This window comes from Aptenodytes forsteri, unplaced genomic scaffold, assembly GCF_000699145.1.
Source record: "Aptenodytes forsteri isolate BGI_AS27 unplaced genomic scaffold, ASM69914v1 Scaffold241, whole genome shotgun sequence".
NCBI classification, from domain to species: Eukaryota; Metazoa; Chordata; class Aves; order Sphenisciformes; family Spheniscidae; genus Aptenodytes; species Aptenodytes forsteri.
This window is the reverse complement of record NW_008795252.1, coordinates 10,361,476-10,378,837: the sequence shown is the minus strand read 5'-3', so window position 1 is coordinate 10,378,837 and position 17,362 is coordinate 10,361,476. Positions and strand designations below refer to the sequence as shown.

At 40.5% G+C, this 17,362-nt stretch overlaps 1 protein-coding gene across 1 annotated transcript in view; it reads left to right on the top strand.

Annotated features, from left to right (window-relative positions):
• Positions 1 to 17,362, top strand: part of EFCAB6 (EF-hand calcium binding domain 6) — a 108,522-nt gene that overhangs the window by 49,753 nt on the left and 41,407 nt on the right. The window contains 6 exon segments of the mRNA XM_019471983.1: positions 4,669 to 4,726; positions 9,776 to 9,890; positions 12,844 to 12,976; positions 14,117 to 14,238; positions 14,241 to 14,320; positions 16,793 to 16,879. Of these exon segments, the coding sequence (XP_019327528.1) occupies positions 4,669 to 4,726; positions 9,776 to 9,890; positions 12,844 to 12,976; positions 14,117 to 14,238; positions 14,241 to 14,320; positions 16,793 to 16,879 (595 nt within the window).

The following is a 17,362-nucleotide window of genomic DNA, read 5'->3' as shown; positions in this document are numbered from 1 at the left end:
GTGGTGGATGCCCCATCCCTGGAAACATTCAAGGTCAGGTTGGACGGGGCTCTGAGCAACCTGATCTCGTTGAACATGTCCCTGCTCATTGCAGGGGGGTTGGACTAGATGACCTTTAAAGGTCCCTTCCAACCCAAACTATTCTATGATTCTCTGATTCTATACCAAGTCTGACCTTTTATTTATGACATTGACAAGAACTGTTGGTTTAGGCATTCTGACAAGTTTAAAACAGAACCTTTGGATGTTCGGTTCCTGAATTGGTCAGTGTCTTGGAGCTATGTCAGATGAGTTGCTCCTTCTGTAAGTTTAAGCAGTGGTTTATATCATCCCTTCAGTTCCTCTTGTCCCAGTGATGTTCTGTGGTGGCCAAGTCAATTCTGGTACCAACACCTTCTAAGCCTTCTAGCCTGGAGTTCAAGGCTTCTGTCCCTCCTCCTGAAATTGCTAAAATGAAACTTCAGTATCCTTATGAATTTTAATGTTACCTCTTTCCTTGTTATATGATGGGTGCTGTGTGGCTCTCATTTGCCAAATTATGTCTGCTCCTCTCTTTAGTGAGAATTCATGACCAGTAATGGAAAAGAAATCTTAGACGAAGTCTCTAGGAAAGCAAGCCTGGCCTCTTTCTTACCGAGGTGGTGATTTTGGACCAATGGTCTGCAACAGGTGGAATCTTGATATTTCCACACCTTTCCACCTGTAAGTTCTTTAATAGGTTGGGGTGGTTAAGGTGTCCCTACCTGTGAAAGATCCTGTTCTACAATGGCCTTCATCTTAATCCTCAGGACTTTTAGCATGCTGCCTCTGTCTCTGAAATTCTTTCCTAATTTGCTTTTGCGAGACACTAGGAAATATCTAAGACCTTATGGTTGGCTCCTTCTATGTAATATTTTTTGGGAACAGAGTGTTCCTGCAGATGCATTCCAAGATTGTCCCCAAAGCAGAATATGAGCTGTACTTCAATCAAGACATCAACCTGTTTGTCTTCTGCCAGCTGAGTTTGTCCCTCCTGTTCTTGAGGTCAAAAGATCTTTCAGAAATTCCCCAAAGTTATTTTTACTGAGGTCCAATCCCATTTCTACTGAAAGACTGTCAAAGCAGAGAGCTGGCAAGATAAAAAAAATGCAGATGGCTCACCAACATGGAATACGGTTCTGTCAATAGGACACAGTACGCTAAATTCAAGATAAATCAGTGGCCTCACTAATAAATATTTCTGTCCCTAACTTCTGCTGAGCCACCGTCTGGAGCTTTATCCATACCTTCAGCAAGCATTCCTGTGTTAGAGTAGACGGTTAGGTTTGTCAGGCCTGAATGAAGAACTTTGAGACCCAGCCCCAGTGAGATGGGAATGTGCAGGGAGTAGGGTTTGGTGTCTCACACAGTTGGTAAATGTACTTGTGGCTTATTACTTGAAGGTAGAAGAAGAACATACTTCTCACTGAGTGCTTCAAGCTGGCAGCTGGGCAAGAGACAGTACGTGGCTAGCCCAGAGAAGCACATACGCTGATTGCTTGGCTAGCTGCTAACAAATGGAAAAGATAATGTCCCTGCCTTCCCAACTAGGAGAATGAAGAGTCTCTCTCCTTTTCATGACTGTCAATTTCACAAAACTTGTAACCGCTGTATCTGAAGACCCCTACCCCTCTCAAGTTTGACTGAAATTGGTAGATGGACTCCAAATTTAGGGGAAAGGCTGACAGATGTGGATGAAAAGGCTGATTGCATTATTCTTATTTCCCTAGGAAACCAAGGTAAAAGTGGTGCTGGTTGGAGGGGAGTATAATTTAAAATATAAGCTTGCCTGAAATCAGAGTAGATCTCAAGGATCCCTAGTGGCTTTTGTGTCTCTTAACAGCCTTTGAACTCTTTGTGACTCTGTAATTACTGCCTGAAAGCAGGAATAGATTTCTTAGAAATATGTCAGTAACTCACCAGTTCTTCTCCTTTCCTCTTTTCAAAGCTGGGTAGTGTGTTTGCTTTTCTGCATAAATTTGGGAGACAATTTTAGCCATTTCTTTAAGAACCAATATGAATACATAGCAATATTCTGTAATTTGTTCTTTCTTTATTTGTTATTAGCATTCATTGTTCGAGCAGCCTGCTTATATTTGACTCTCTATCGAAGACTGATACAAAAAGGCTTTAAGTGCTTCATCCTCTTAATGCAATCTGTTGGTAGCCTTCTTTCTCTGTTGAATAGAAAGCCAATTTTTTTCTTGATCTGTCTTATATTACTGAAGCATTTATAGAGTGAGTTCTCATTTCTCTTGATATTTTTGATATTGAATCTCGTGTTGTGGCCTTTCAGATTTTGGTTGTACATATTCATGCTTCTCTCTTATACTGTGATGGCATGTTTCACTGATGCACTGCCAGCTCTCCTTAAGTTATTTTCCCTTTAGACCAGTTTCCCATGAGACTTTAGTTCCTTGAGAAGGTAGAAATCTACTTTTTTCCCACTATTCTCCTGCCTTCCTTTTACAAGTGTCATAAACTCTGTCATTCCATCATCATTCCTGCCTAAGCTGTATTTCACCTTTTCAAGCAGTTTCTCTGTGTTAATTAGGATAAAATTTAGAAAGATTTTCCCTTCACTAGATTTTGCAGCATCAACAGGATGTCACTGACACATTCTGATAATCTGCTGGACAACCTGTGTTCTGCTGTAATCATTACCCAACCAATTACAACCAGCTCTTTTACCCTGGATGACTTTGCCTCTTTTTTTTTTCCCCCTCAGAAAAAAATCTCAAAACCTCTAAAAGCTTCAAATCCAAATCCTGTTTTCCCTGTTGGTGAGGTACAGTAGGCATCCTACCATTGTAGCACTCATATTCTCACAGGTTTTTATCAGTAGAACTCTAAATAAGGTTTCATTTGCTGAACTGTAAGATTCCAGGATCTTCCAAGAACCATAAGGACTTCCAGGTCCCCTTCTTTATGCCACGTTTCTTATATTCATGTACTGACAACCAGCGTGCTTCTGTCTGGTTTTGTCTCTTCTATGACCCTGTAATGTATAACCCTGTTCCAAGTAGTTTTAGGTCCTCAGCTAAGTGGCTGTGGTTAATACCTTCCTGTGAGCTTTTATGTCAGCTCCTTTCTTCAACCTAGTCTAAGGCTTCCCTACTAGGTTATAAGGCTAGTAGATAAAGAGAGCTTTTTGTGAATAAGCCCCTGACAGGGAAGATGATCTTTTAGATGACATCCTGCAAGTAATCATTCATTTATTTCCAGGACACATCCAGCCTTTGCCTCAGTCTTGAACTTCAATAAGGAGGAAGGGTATAAAGAACATTTGAGTTTACCTTCATCGCCTGTCCTGCAATTACTTTTTCATTTTCTCAGGGTCATTCATGGCAAGGCTTATGTTGATAGGCAGGAGAATATAATAATGAGTGGGATGGGGCAGGTAAAGTTGGTAATGTTTTGGCAACCTCTTGCATTCAGGCAAGATAGCAGATATCTCAGAAGACCAGGTGTCTTCAGCAGATGAGTCCATCTGAGATCCTCAGGAGGGAGTCACCAGTCACCGTCATCTTTTGATTCCTTTTGGGAGGCTTAGAGTTAATCTTCTGTGTGCTGCTCAGATCAAAGTAAAACTCTTTTAATTAGCATAATTTTAGAATAAGAACTAAAATGTTAAGATTATCTTCAATTTTAGGGAATACTATAAAACACACTTGATAAATCTATAAAATAAGACTGCTGAATATTTCTGCATTTTGCTTATATGGAAATACATGCTCTAACATCTAACAAAAATAATTGTTCTAACTTTCCTTTTCATGGGTTATAGTAAATCTATAACGGATGTAAAATAGGCACAAGTGGGACACATTACATACCCTTTAATTTAATTTCTTTTCTGTCTTTAAAAGTTATTAAATATTTAATTGTTATTTATTTTAATGGCTTATTGATGAAGGTTGTGGTATTTCAGCAAGAAGAGTATATAGTCCATATCTATGGACTTTCTTATAGGGCCCGAGAAAGAAAGGTATTCTGGCCATTCCTCCAAAGGGAAGAAGTGTGGAAGTGATTTACTTGGGATCCAGGAAGAGAGAAAACGTCATGAGAGATATTTTTTCCTTTTAAAATCAATGGAAAGACTTTCATTAACTTCCTTCATGTTAGCTTAGCCATCTCATGTTAACTGAGGAGGTATTAAAGGATAAAGGTGGCTCCTTAGCTAATGTAGAAACTTGGGCTCATTAGAAACTGAGCCTGTGATTTGGAGGTCTAGGATCTCCATTTGCAAAAGAAATACTTCAGAGCAGTATCAGTCAATTTTTGGTTTGGTTTTTTGGGGTTTTCTTCTTTTCTGTAAAGCAAGCTATACATAAGAAATGTTTGCACAATATAGGCCTTGGAATCAACGTGTGCTCTAACTTGATCAACCTATCATTTTGTTTTGCATCAAAGAAGCTTCTTCCATGTCTATGTATTGTTTGTCATTAAAGAAATCTTGTTCATTATTGCTGAATCAAATGTTTGAAACTACAAAAAATAAGCGACTTGTCTTCATGCACAATCTTTCAATTTTAGAATCAAGCAGATTGAAGATCAAGCTAACAAATACGCCCAGAATAGAACTGTTGATGAAGTAATTAAAAGGCTGAAGGACAGAGTGATACAATAGGCAGCAACTATTAAAGACAGCTTTTTTGCCTACAACAAGCAATCACATGGCAAAATTAATAAAGCTGGCTTGCGGAAGGTAGGAAAAATGTTAGCTATTTTTCTCTCTCCTGTACTTTTCCCAGAAAGATACTTATTGTCTTAGCAATGTGCCTGCTGACACAGCTAGCATTAAATCCTCCAGGACTGTTTCAGTTATTGATGAGTTAAACGGGTCCCGTGCAGGTTATTGTATGAGAAAGAATCTCAACTTGTCTTTAAAGACGTAAAATGGTCATCCTGTAGCAGCACTACACCTTGAAAGCTTCAACTGCTCCCAGTTGTCAAAAAGAACATGTATGAATTGGGACCGGCAAGACACAGTTGGGACGTGGAGGTGTGATGTCAACCAAAACCACACCTCTCATGTGAAGTGAGTGGGCATACCTTAAAGAATCACCTAAGCCTTAACTCAGAGTCCTTAAGCCCTCTTTGCAACTCCACAGTGGTAGCTGGTAGGAGCTGGATATAGGTAGGTGAAGAATAAGATTCTTAACAGATACAGCAGAGCTTCCAGATCCCAGATACTTCAGGGAGAATGACCTAAGCGAATTTTATACCATTTTTCAGATTTCCGAGCCTCAGCTTCCTCTGACCCACTCTTGGACTGCAGTGTGGCTCGTAATCACGCTGGGACTAGGGAGCACACCCTGGGTTCCCCAGCTCTCTTCCTTGCTCACTCCTGTTCTACTTTCAAAAGAGCCTGCAGTGATTGTGTCAGGGAAATCTCCTCCAGACGTCTAGTAGCATTTCAGGGCATAGACTGGTCCCCAACAGGAGGGGAGAACCTTTCTGTAGCTCTTATTTGAATTCAGTGGATTTGATCATGTTGTAAATTTCCAGTGTAACTATTTGATGTTGGGTGGCTTTTGATACTGGGTTAGCTGATTTGGGTACAGCATCTCAGTGCTGAGAGGATCCACAATAATATGGATGTATTGAAATTGTATAGTTTTTACTTGCCAAGACTTCTGATCAAATTTTGTAGGTGTCTTTTTTGAGATAGGGTTTTCTGTGGTGTTCCCATGGCCCATCACAGCCTTGATGGTTTAACTGACTGCATGTTGTGCTTTAGACAGGCTTGTGAGGTCATGGATTTGGGATTGTAGCTGTGATGCTGATGGCACCCAGCTGTACATTTCTTTCTTTTCACATTTCAAAGCACAATGCTTTGCTGAAAGTTGAGGCTGGGCAGGAAAAGAGACATGATGGCAGTAACAGTTCCCTAGTCTACCTAGGTTTAAGCAAGAGCTGCTGCTGAATAGTGTTATGACAGTAATGCATGCTCTGCCCTTTGTCCAGGCACTGAAGTAAGGTAATAGTCAGCAAGGGTTAAACCAGAACTGTACCTTTGAAAATGGCTTGCATAGTCCCTTGAGAAAGTTTGTCCCAATTTGTTTTTACTCTGGTTCAGTAATAAACATCATCTTCCCATCCGTGGACCATGGACTGTACATGTTTTTGCCAGCTACTCTTGCAGGGCCAAATGTACTGACTGTAAGGGCGTGACAAGCTGTTGCCTTCCTTTCTCCCCTTCTCAGCATAGACCCGTGAGGTATGTGCTCCACATCATACGACAAGACGAAGGCTGTTACTATAGAGCCTTCCCCTGCGAACACTGTAGCTGCATTCAGCCGCCCATCTTCTTACCCTCAGGTGGATATCCTTCTGCAATGGCGTGCAGGAAGTGAAATTGCTTTGAAATGAAGGGGAGGGAAAGTGGGAGGACAAAACACATAAAGCATTTTCCATTTCTCTTAATATTTTCTTGTTAATAATACTCTTATTAAGAATGTGTTAAGCTGCAACCCTTCCTCCCATAGAGATCTGACATCTGTGGCACATACCTTTGGGACATTGGCTTTGGTTGCTGTGATTTACACTACAATGTGATACCTAAGAGGCTTATATGTTGCCTGCAGCTAATGCAGTAACGTGCGTTTTGTCACTCTTAGGCAGAACAAACTCATTCTACCTGCCGCTTTTTCTTCTGCGTTGGCTGTCTGTGTACAACTCACATTTAAGATATTTGTATAGCACCAGAAGCTATTGAAGAGTTAGTCTTTGTGATTTCATTGTTCTTTTATTACACTATGGATGATGCATTTCTCAAGTTCTGGCAATGCACAAAGGATAAAAAATCATCAGGTACCTGCAGCCAGGTATATGCATCACCGCACTGTGATGTTCTTGGACCCTGCAAGCTCAGCAGGGTCCAGCTGGGTGGAATACTGCCCGGGGAACTCGGCCCTGCTGCTGATGATTATGATCATTCAAAAGGGGCATGCTTCCCTGCAATAGTCCTGTTCTGCCCCACCTTGTGCTGAGTGAAATAAGCCTACCCTGGAGTGAATGAGGATGAGAGTTCTGTGCGAATAAGGGTGATTAAAAGGGATTCCTCGTCAGAACTGAAGTGACAGTCTACCTTATGTCTCTGGGAACTGACGGGGCATGTGTGTTTTCAGGTGAAATGCAGACAGAAACTGATTCTCCACCACTTGTGGTCTTTAGAGATCTCTGCACTTTTTGCAAAAGAAAGGGGATTTCCACCTCATTGTCTAGGTAGAATTCCAAGTGGGAGTTTTCACATTCTTCCTGCTTTAATTTCCCTGACACTTCTACCAAGATGTTCATCAATCCCTGCCCTGGAAGCACAGCTGCTTTTCATCCCAGAGATCACAGAGTTTCAGTGGTAGATAAAGAACATCTAGAAATGGGCGTCTAGTACCATTGTAGGCATTGTGGGGAATCTCCCCTGGCCTCCAACTGCTGCTTCGTAAGGATGTAGGACTCTCTGTATCACATCTGCCAGCTGCATATAGATGTTTTATATACATTAGGTTATTGCAAGTGGTGCAGGCAATATGACATGTCCCAAGTGCATTTAGGTGAGTTGGTTGTAAGGCATTTTGAGGTGCCACTGAAGTTAAAGTGATCTACAGTGGTATGCTGTTCTTTGACTGGATCCCGACTCTGCAGCTGGGCAGGTGTGCCAACACCATTGCCCACCTCATTGGCATGTTTGAGACTGCTACTCTGATCTTCAGCTTCATTTAGAGCAGCCAGGCAGCTAGTGTACAGCTGGGCAGAGCTGCTTGTCCTCAGGGGTGGAATAGGTTACTCAAACAGTGTGGTAGTGGTAAACATAAAAGCATACTTGTTTTCTGATTTGTTATTCCAGGCCAAGCCATAGAAGTGGGCAAAAGCTGTCTGCCCAACTTGGAAGTGGATAAGCTCTGTTTATTTGTATAACATTATGTTACGGCAGCATTAAGGGAGGGGGCAGAATGCACCCTTACATTCCTCTGAAGGGTAATTGATCTTGGTATGCTTGAATAACCCAAAAATGCAGACATAAAATCACCAGTTAACCTTTGCAGGGTTATACCAACACTGTCAGTTCTCTGTGTTTTTCTTTACAGCTTACAGCATACTGACACCTTTTAGCTGCTTGCCTGTGGAGTACCAAAGGTGTGAGGCGGGTTAGTGAAGCGGGATGCCAAACTCCACCTCCTTTACCAAAGAGTAACGTAGTACCTCTGGCTTCACTGGACCTGGCTCTCTTAGGAACTGGGCAAGTAGGCACAGACCCTGTCTTTGCACCTTTGGACTTGTCTAATTGTTAATACAGCTCAGAATCAGGAAGATGGTAGCTGAAGCTCTGTCAGGGGTCCTGGGGTAACATCCGCAATTTGTACGTGTGCCTTCACTTTTGTGAAGGATTACAATATATCCTTCCTGTAAGGTTGTCATCAATCCTCTTTCTTTAAATAAGATTTAGAAACTATGCCTTTTGTGAGCCATTTAGCACAGGACAATGACCTAGTCGTACAATTTAATATGACTTAATCTTGTATGCAGTTTTGGCAGAGTTTTATCACTTTTTTTTCTCTAGATGAAAGTGCTAATAGTTGAGACTGTAGTCACCGACATTACTATTGTGACTGATTCTCTCCAGCTTTGATTGGATTTGTGTGGCCAGATTTCCTTATCGCTACAATTAAGCATTTGATCTGATGGTAAATACTTGTTCAACTGAACATAAAACGTGCTTGCTTATCCAGAAGCTTTACATTCAGAGAAAGGAATGATAATTTGCTAATTATTCTTACTTTTTTAACACTCCTTATGCTGTTCAGCTATTTAATGAATTTTTTCTTTTAATCTGTATAATTAACTAAAATATAATGGCAAGAGTAATCACTGTAGGAACACTTGGAAAGTCAAGACAGAGCTGTGCAGGACAGTTATAAAGAAACACACCCAAACCAGGAGTTACAAAGCAGCTGAAGGAGATGAAAGGTTTTGGAGAAAGCCCTCAGCAGAAGCAGGGGCTGCAACTACAACTTTTCAGGGAAACAGGAGGTGGGAAAAGTAGAAGAAAACCAGGGACCCCTCCACAGTCGACTGCCAGGTAACATTAAGAGGGGCGCAATGGGAGACTGCCGCCACTCTGGACTGCTGCATTTCTTAGATGCAGAGAGGTAGAGGGTCTGCAAAAAAAAGAGGAGGGGACATGGGAGGAATGTAGGAAGATCAGAAAGTTCCTTGCCAAAATAGATTACCTAAAACAGATCCCCAAATCTGCTTTTAAGAGCAGCAATGCAAAAGGAATTGTGCCTTCCACCTCGCTGAAGCTGTATGTGGTTCAGGGGCCTGAATCCTTTCTGCAGCATTTCTTGTCCAGGAGGTAGTTGTGGCAGGCTTGTGAGGAAAAGTGGTAGCAGCAAATTCTACAAATGACAGTTTTCCTCTAGTCTGCTAAATGAGGTAACGTCATTTCTTCTGGCACTTTTTACTTTCCAGGTGAAGTTTAATCTTAGCCTGTCACTCGGTGCTTTTGCTTAAAATGCCAGTCTCAAAAATATAGTCAAATTTTGCTCTCTGTCTCTTTCTGTATAGAATTGAAGTTGTACAGAATAGATCTATATTTAAATGGCTTACTGTAAATGTAAGGAAGAGAGATCAATTTTCAGAGTAATTTCAAGTTGGGCCATAAGATAAAATGCCCAGATATTTAGTATTCAAAATGGCATATTAAGCAAGAAAATAGGCCATTATAGAACTTATTTTATTTCTCTTCTAACAGGTGTTGGAAGATCATGGCATGCCAATGGATGACAATCAGTTTAATCTACTAACAGAAAAGCTGGGGTTACCAGATGGAGGGTTGAGTTATCTGGATTTTGTGGCGATACTGAAAGGTAAAGGAATTTTAACAGCAATAAAGCATGAAACAAACCTTTCCTGGAAGATCCAGAACTTTTCTCTTTTGAGGAAAGGCTATTGGTGAAATTAGGAAGAGATCAGTGATAGGATTTTTAGCACACGGGTGACCTTTCTGTCTGTAGTTCATTGACTCCTGATCCAGCTAAGCTGCTGAGTATCTAAGTCAGGACAAGAGGGAAACTGGAACATGTGGGATGTGAACTAACTAAAGGTCCACAGGTAGGTGCCATGGAGTTGTCACTAACAGACTGCAAAAAGCAACTGACCGATTGCTCTGCCTTGAGTAGATCCTTGTCCTCAGCATTTCTAACTCTTATTCACAGTCTCGGAATTATGTTGTATCCTAAATTACAGTGGATGATTTTATAGTAGTGACGTCCAGCAACTTTTTCTATTCTGTGTAAAAAGCCAGAAGACAGTAACTAGTCCTTTCAGGAAAGAAAGACCTGTTATTAAGCCATTAGTGATGAGTTTTAATAGCAGTATATACAACTAGAGCTCTGTGGTGTGATCTGGTTACTTATTGGTTTATGGTTTTAATTTAAAGTACTGCTTTTGAATGTTAAAGCTGTTAAGGGACGTTGCTACTAGAGAATGCTGAAATGTGGTTATCTGTAATGTAATTGATAGTTTTATTAGAGTATCAAGAATCCCAGTGAGAGAGCAAGGTTTACTGTTTGTGTAGATACATATGTATTGTCCACCCGAATAATGAGGATGTGGTCTTCATTGATTTACTGTTGCTGAGGAATGAATACCAGAGGAATATATTCATAATTTGGGAGCACATTTTTTCACCTCAGCTACTTGCCTTACCCCATCAGTAATTTCACTGATTTCAAGGCACTGTAAGTAAGGGGTTTGATTTTCAACTCGTAAAAATGAAGCTGATGGAATCTGAACTGATTTCTTAGGGTGGAACCCTGAGTGCAAACTAAAGCTAGTAAGTAATTATTCATTTCTCACTTTTTTATACTTATGCTTTTTTAAGTCTAGATTTTGTGGGTAAAATTCTGATGCCACTGAAGCCAACAGCAGTTTTGCCATTGGCTTCAAGGCCTGTTTTAACTTCCATATTATGCCTCTGTTATTTTTCTCAGACGTGCGCATCTACTTTTTTCACACTGTTACTATTATTTTCTGCTGTCAGTATTTCTCTTTTAGAACTAAGACAAAAGTGAGAGCTGACTTGTGGCTGGCTGACATAATATTCAGGTTTTTCTTCATTCAGGCCTAGAAGTTTAGAAGTTTGTTAATATAGTCAGCTAATCAACTGTCCACCAAAATATGTGCGCCTTCATCCAATAGCCTAATAAAAGATGTTTGAAACAGGTTAACCTCAGGGAAAATGAGTGTGCCAGCTTTTTGATTTAAATCAAGAATCAACAGTGTTTTGTCTGTATTTAAAGTTTTTGCTTTTGCCAATTATGAGAATCACAGCTTTTCTTTCCATATTTTACTATATCTCATAGTTGTAAAAGGAAGTGTGACCCACATTTAACATAAAGTAAGTCTCAGAAAGCAGAAGGCAAAGAAAAAGCCCTCCTAACTTTTATTTTTCAATTATTTGTGATTCACTGGGGTGGAGGGTGGTCTGCAGTTACAGAAAAAGAGACCTGGTTTTCTTCTTATAAACTTTAGTGGGAAGATAACACAAGTACAAATTTTCTTGACTAGGCTTCAATAGAAACTGGAATTGAAAAAAGGGAAGGATAGTGCATGTCTGTAGGGGGGAGTAGGATTTAAAGGGTAAAATCAGGAGAAGTTAAAATGATGCAGTGAATACTATTTAGTGATTCTTTGGAGTAGTTGTACAGGCTTTTGTGTGTCGGTGTATGTAAATCTTTTAAAAAAAAAAGTTCCTTTAGAACAGACCATTAACTTAGCATTTTTCTGATCAATCAGGAGTAGGGTGTAGTGAAATGTCAGTGTGTACATTTTTCTTTGCAAGAGTTTCCCATTTTAAAATCTGACATGAATTACTTTGCTCCTCTATATGGCTCACATGTTGCAGAAAAATTCTAAAATGCTCAAGAGGCTTCAAAAGATGCTTAGTCTCTTTTTCCCCAGAAGCAAGGCAAAATAGATTCCTAGATTATCACCGCACAATGAGCAGAAGGAATCAGATCTGGAACGGTGACCAAAATAGCGTTTCTATGGCCTAAAATTACCTTAGCCCTTCAGGAATGGAAGTACATGGGTGCCCTGCTGGGAAGCTGGCTGTCGCCCTTTCCTGATCCTGCTGGGCTGTGGGATAATAAACTTGTGACAATATGAAGCTGCTGTTTGTGCAGGACTGAGTCTTGCTAGAACAGAACATCAGGCAAAATAGTTTCAGGGGTGGTGCTCTGTTAAGTCAGGAGTGTTTTGATGGCAGATATCCTGAAATAGCTCACATTGGTTCAAACCGGAGGAGAGCTTAGCCAGGATAGAATTGCTCCAGAGGAGATGGTCTAGTGTGCAGTGGCTGTGCTACACAGTCAAAGACGTAACAAACTACTTTCTCTGGCACTGTCTGCAGTTCCTGTGTTCCCTCACTGAGACAGACAGGCGGTATGACAGTAAGTCACGGCTTTCACGGTGCTCCTTTTCTCCTCCTCCAGTCTGATACCTCCCTTCCTCAAAGCAACCAGGCACCAGAGAACGCTAAAGCAAAAGAAAAAGACCTTGTCTCAGCTGTGCTTTCTTCAGTTGAGTTTATCTTCTTCACCTTGTGCTGGGAGAACTATAGCAGCTGAGGCCATTACTGTAAATTGGGTGGAGAACACTAATACTGCATACAGCTATTGGACTTCATCATGTTTGGGCTGTGAAGAATACGACTGCAGGGTTTCTTGTTTTGTTTATGTTATATTACTGTGCTATTTATCAGATATGTTTAAATGTGATCTTTTCTATGTTTGCTATACTTTGATTTCATTATTGCAGATGCCAGATTGAATGGCCCGGGAGCTACATTATGTAACAGCCCAAACCACAGAGTAAATGATGCTATATATCACTACATGACTGCTGAAGAATGTCTCAGTCAACTTTATGATGAGCTGATGGAAGTCTATGGGGAAAATACATCGAGCCATGGTTTGCTTTTGGCAGTGAAGCTGGTTGTTATTTTGATACAAACATTTGTTTTAAAAGTTGGTTTGGAGGAGCTGTCAGGAAAGTGACTCTAAAAATTATGTTGGATTTCATGTCTTCTGTGTTCTCAGAAACTTCCAGTTCAAATATATTCAGTTTTCAAGGCAAAAACTTTTTTTTTTCCCTAATTGTCTTCTCTGCAGCCTCTGTCAGGAAAATAAGATCTGAGTTATTTTTCCCACCCTTTTGTGAGCATAGCTATTAAAGATTTTGCAATTAGAAAAGAATAACTCTGTACTGCTCATTCATGGAACAGTCCATCTATTCATGAGAATGATCTTTCAAGAAGATGTTCTTAGTCCCTAAAGTTTGCAACACAGCCATCTTAATCAAGAGCTGTTTTCCAGCTTTTCTACATTTGCTTATTATTTTCTGTAATTACCATTAGAATGTACGCCTTGAATCCCCACCATGGATATGCACAGAGTAAGAGAGATCACATTTTACAAAGGAGAGAAGACGCAGTCGTTACCCTTTTGCTCAGTTCATTCCATCCCGTCCCATCCCTGTTCCCTGGGAGAATTGGAAAGATCAGCATTCAGGAAAGGGATCCTCTGTTCAAACCAGCTTGGACACCCCTAGCAAAGCTGATCATATTGATCAGCATTACTTCAGATTTCTGAAGAACTGCACCATTTTAAAAGTGTTCAAACATTCTGCATCTATTCTAATGGGAGAAGCTGTTCAGCTGGTAGATCAACTGCTGTAAAGTCTCTCTTCATTACAGGTTTTCTGAGGGTGTGCAAGAGTAGAAATGAGGTACCTCTCAGATAGGACTGATGGAAAAGTGGAGGTTAATTTGTAAATTTGTATGGGGCTGGCTTTTTGACGCTCCCTACTTTCGCTCAGTTCTGTACACGCTTGAGATGAAAGCAGTAAGACTGCGGTTTACTGCGGACTATCCCAAGTGTTTAGTAAGGCAGTACTAGAAATGCTTTGTATTCCTAAACTGCGTTAAAATATTTGCCTGTTGTCAAAACAAGTCTAGAGCAAACATTTGTTATTTATGTTAAAAAATATGTAGTTGACATGTTAAATATATTTAGTTAAATATTCCTTGTTAGGACACCTATTCTGCCTTCCGTGAAACAGACAGTAACCATGACGGTATCATCAACATGCTTGACTTTCAGCAATTTTTGGACAGCTTTCTGCTTCGTCTTAGAGATGAGGAATTCTTGTGCCTACTTTGTTCGGAATGAACCTGACTTCGGTGTTAAATTACCAAGAATTCTGTCAACTGTTCCATGCCCAAGAAACTAAGGAGGTACCTCCTCGGCTTGTGCCATCTCACAAGTAAGAAAGAAAAAGTTGTGTAGTACCTACAGTAATCTGATGTGTTTAGAGAAATGAATATGCTGTGTGAAAATTTGTATTGGGTATAATTGAAAAAAGATAGTATTAAAATATGTCTTTATCAAGCTGAAGTTGGGTAGCTTTACCAAGTTCTCAGTGATTTATGACTCCACCGCTAGGTTAAAATGCCAGAACTACCCCTGGGGACTACTTAAATCTGTAAGGTCAAACATATATACTTGGTGTCTGAGTTGGAGCCTTAGAGCTGAGCTAGCCTCCAAACTGGACAACTTTGCTGCAACTGCCAAGCACGCAGAATTGGGGAGATGGTTTTGGAATCAGATGTCATTTTGGATTGAGGAGCAGCCAGGGTATTTATTGCCTGTCTGGCACAGTGTCTGTCAGTTCTGAGACTAATATTGTTGTCAGTGTACATTACAGTAGCCCAAAGCCTCATGCTCCAGACCTTTATGCCGCCAGGGCACTGAGAGTAGACAAGATCAGGGGAGGTGCACAGAAGCATTGAGGCACTGTGGAGTGGGTGGAGGATAGGGAGAATAGTGCTGCAGCCTCCCTTCCTGCGAGCAGTGATGCTGCTTAAAACGTCTGGAATTCTAAAGTTTGAGCTTAACTTTAATGATAAATAGCATTTAGGCACTAAAAAATTCATTCTAAAAACTCAGTGTGAAACTCTGTTTAACTATGCAAACAGAGATAAATGCATAAAAATAATGACAAGATACAGCAGGACTGAAAAAGCTCCTGATCAGCAACTCATCTCCGCTGTGGCAGTGAAGATGTGGTATATACACATAGGCTTATTTCCCAGTTTTTATTTGTCTCTTACAGCATTACTGTTGGCTCTGATGTTAGTAATATTTATCTGCTTGGTTTGTTTTTCTTTTTTCCTGAATTGGACAACTGAGTGAATCAAGGACATCAGTCTAAAACAAGAAAGGAAACTGATGATGACTGAGTCTTGCTAACAGTTGGAGTCTGAGACCAACTACTGTCATGCTCTCATTTCTGTTTCAGTTTGGACTTAGCTAGAAATTTAAACATTTTGAATTTAGCTCCAGAATTTCCTCGTTTCAAATACTATTACTATTTCAGAAGTCCAGCAAAGAAAATATGGTGATTGAAAGCCTTAAGAGCACTTGCATTTTCCCAGCTAAGTTTTTAGACTATTTTTGTTGGTTGATTGTTTAGGCTTATGGAATCTTCTCTCAAGCAGTGGGAGTGGGAAAAACTCAGAAGGTTCCCAGGCACCTAAAATAGATTAATGTGGCATTCACGTTTCTAAATCCAAACGGAGCCCTCAGCGAAGACTGTCAAGGTCCAGAGCCCCAGGAGCTCAGAACTGTCTGAGTTTGCAGTGTTGCAGTTCTCCAGGACGTAAGTTATGGTCTGCGCATGCCATGGGTGGTACAGGAACTCAGTGAGTAGGTCAGATGTAGTTACCACATCTTGCCTGGTCTGCAGACTCAAAATTCCTCTGCCTCTCGTTTGAGAATCTTGGTCCAGGGAGCATATTCCTGGAGCATGGCTGAACGAGGCTCTGAAGCCATATGTCTGCAGCATTTCCTTACAAAGCAATAGCTGGAGGAGAAACCAGTGCTAGGATGTAGCATGAGGCGGGCAGCTGTCTGTTAAGAGAAATTACCAGCCTTTCCTCAGTTTTCTAACTGGAAGTGCTTAGAAAAGCTAAAGAGAATTGGGCACCAAAAGAAGGGCTGCTCTTCTCAGGGGAAGGAAGGTGCACTATTTCAAAGAAAGGTGAGACGTAAGGTCCCCTCAATTCTCAGGTAGGTGTGTCCTTGCGTAGCACATGGATTTAGTCAGCTTTCTGTGTAGTGCAACAGCTATGCTGGATCCTAATCTGAGGCACTCATATTCCTCTGCATGCTTGGATTCAACCAGAAGCACCACGCCCCCAAAAGTTAGGCACTTGTAATGGTGGCTGAATTTGCAAATGTGGGTCTTAGTCCCCAGACTTACTAGCCGTGCCTTGGTGACTCAAAGATAGTTTGGATCTACATTATTGATGTAAATCAAGGATAATCTTCCTGGAGTCACTCCAGGATATAATTGTTTCTGAGATAATTAACATTTCCTTCTATGCGTATAAATGATCCATGCTGGCTCTTGAGTTTGAGGGAGAATTGAACAACATTGATTTGAAAATAAATAGGGAATTACAAAATTTAAAACATCTTCGCTAACCTGCAGCTAGGGAAATAAGGCAGTATTTAAAGAATTAAGTTTACACAGATGTGAAGTAACAGTCTTTAATGGGTATCTTAGAAACTAGGAAACAAAACCACCACTACCATGAAGAACAACAAAAGGGAAGGAAACTTGTGGAGATTAAAGATCCCACTAATGTGAAACACAGTTAGTTGTTTTTTTTTTTTTTTTTTTTCTTTCCTGAGAAAAAAAACAGATGATAACGGATGCAGAGCTAGCTTGTGATCACGCTCATCACTACCTTGTTATCAAAGCAAGAGCCAGATGGCATGACCTAGCAAGGGTAAGAAGAATGTTTTCTTTAAATAAATAAGCAGCATCAATAGATTTCAGAACATTATGCAATGTTGATCTTCAGATTCTATAAATATTCAGAGACCCTTGCAAAATAGCTCATTAATGATAAAAACTTACTATGTGATTAAAAAAAATCAACAGTTTGAATAATATTTAGTTTTTGTAACGCTGATTTATATAGTAGATGCTACTACAGTTATTTCTAAAACTTTCTTCATATTTTACTCTTGTTGGTTTTATTTAATGTTTCTGTTGTGAGAGTAGTAATGGGCTTCACCTGAGGCCTGTTTGACCACGTGCTGTACACCAACACACACCTACTCCTTTGCTGACACCCAGTGTTGCCCAGCACAGTGAAGCATTGACTGAGATGCTTACACCATCCAAAAAGACTCTCACAAAACTGTGAGACAACTTGGACGAGGCCCAAGTGACTGTGCTGTAAGCACAGACAATGCCCCAGAGAAAG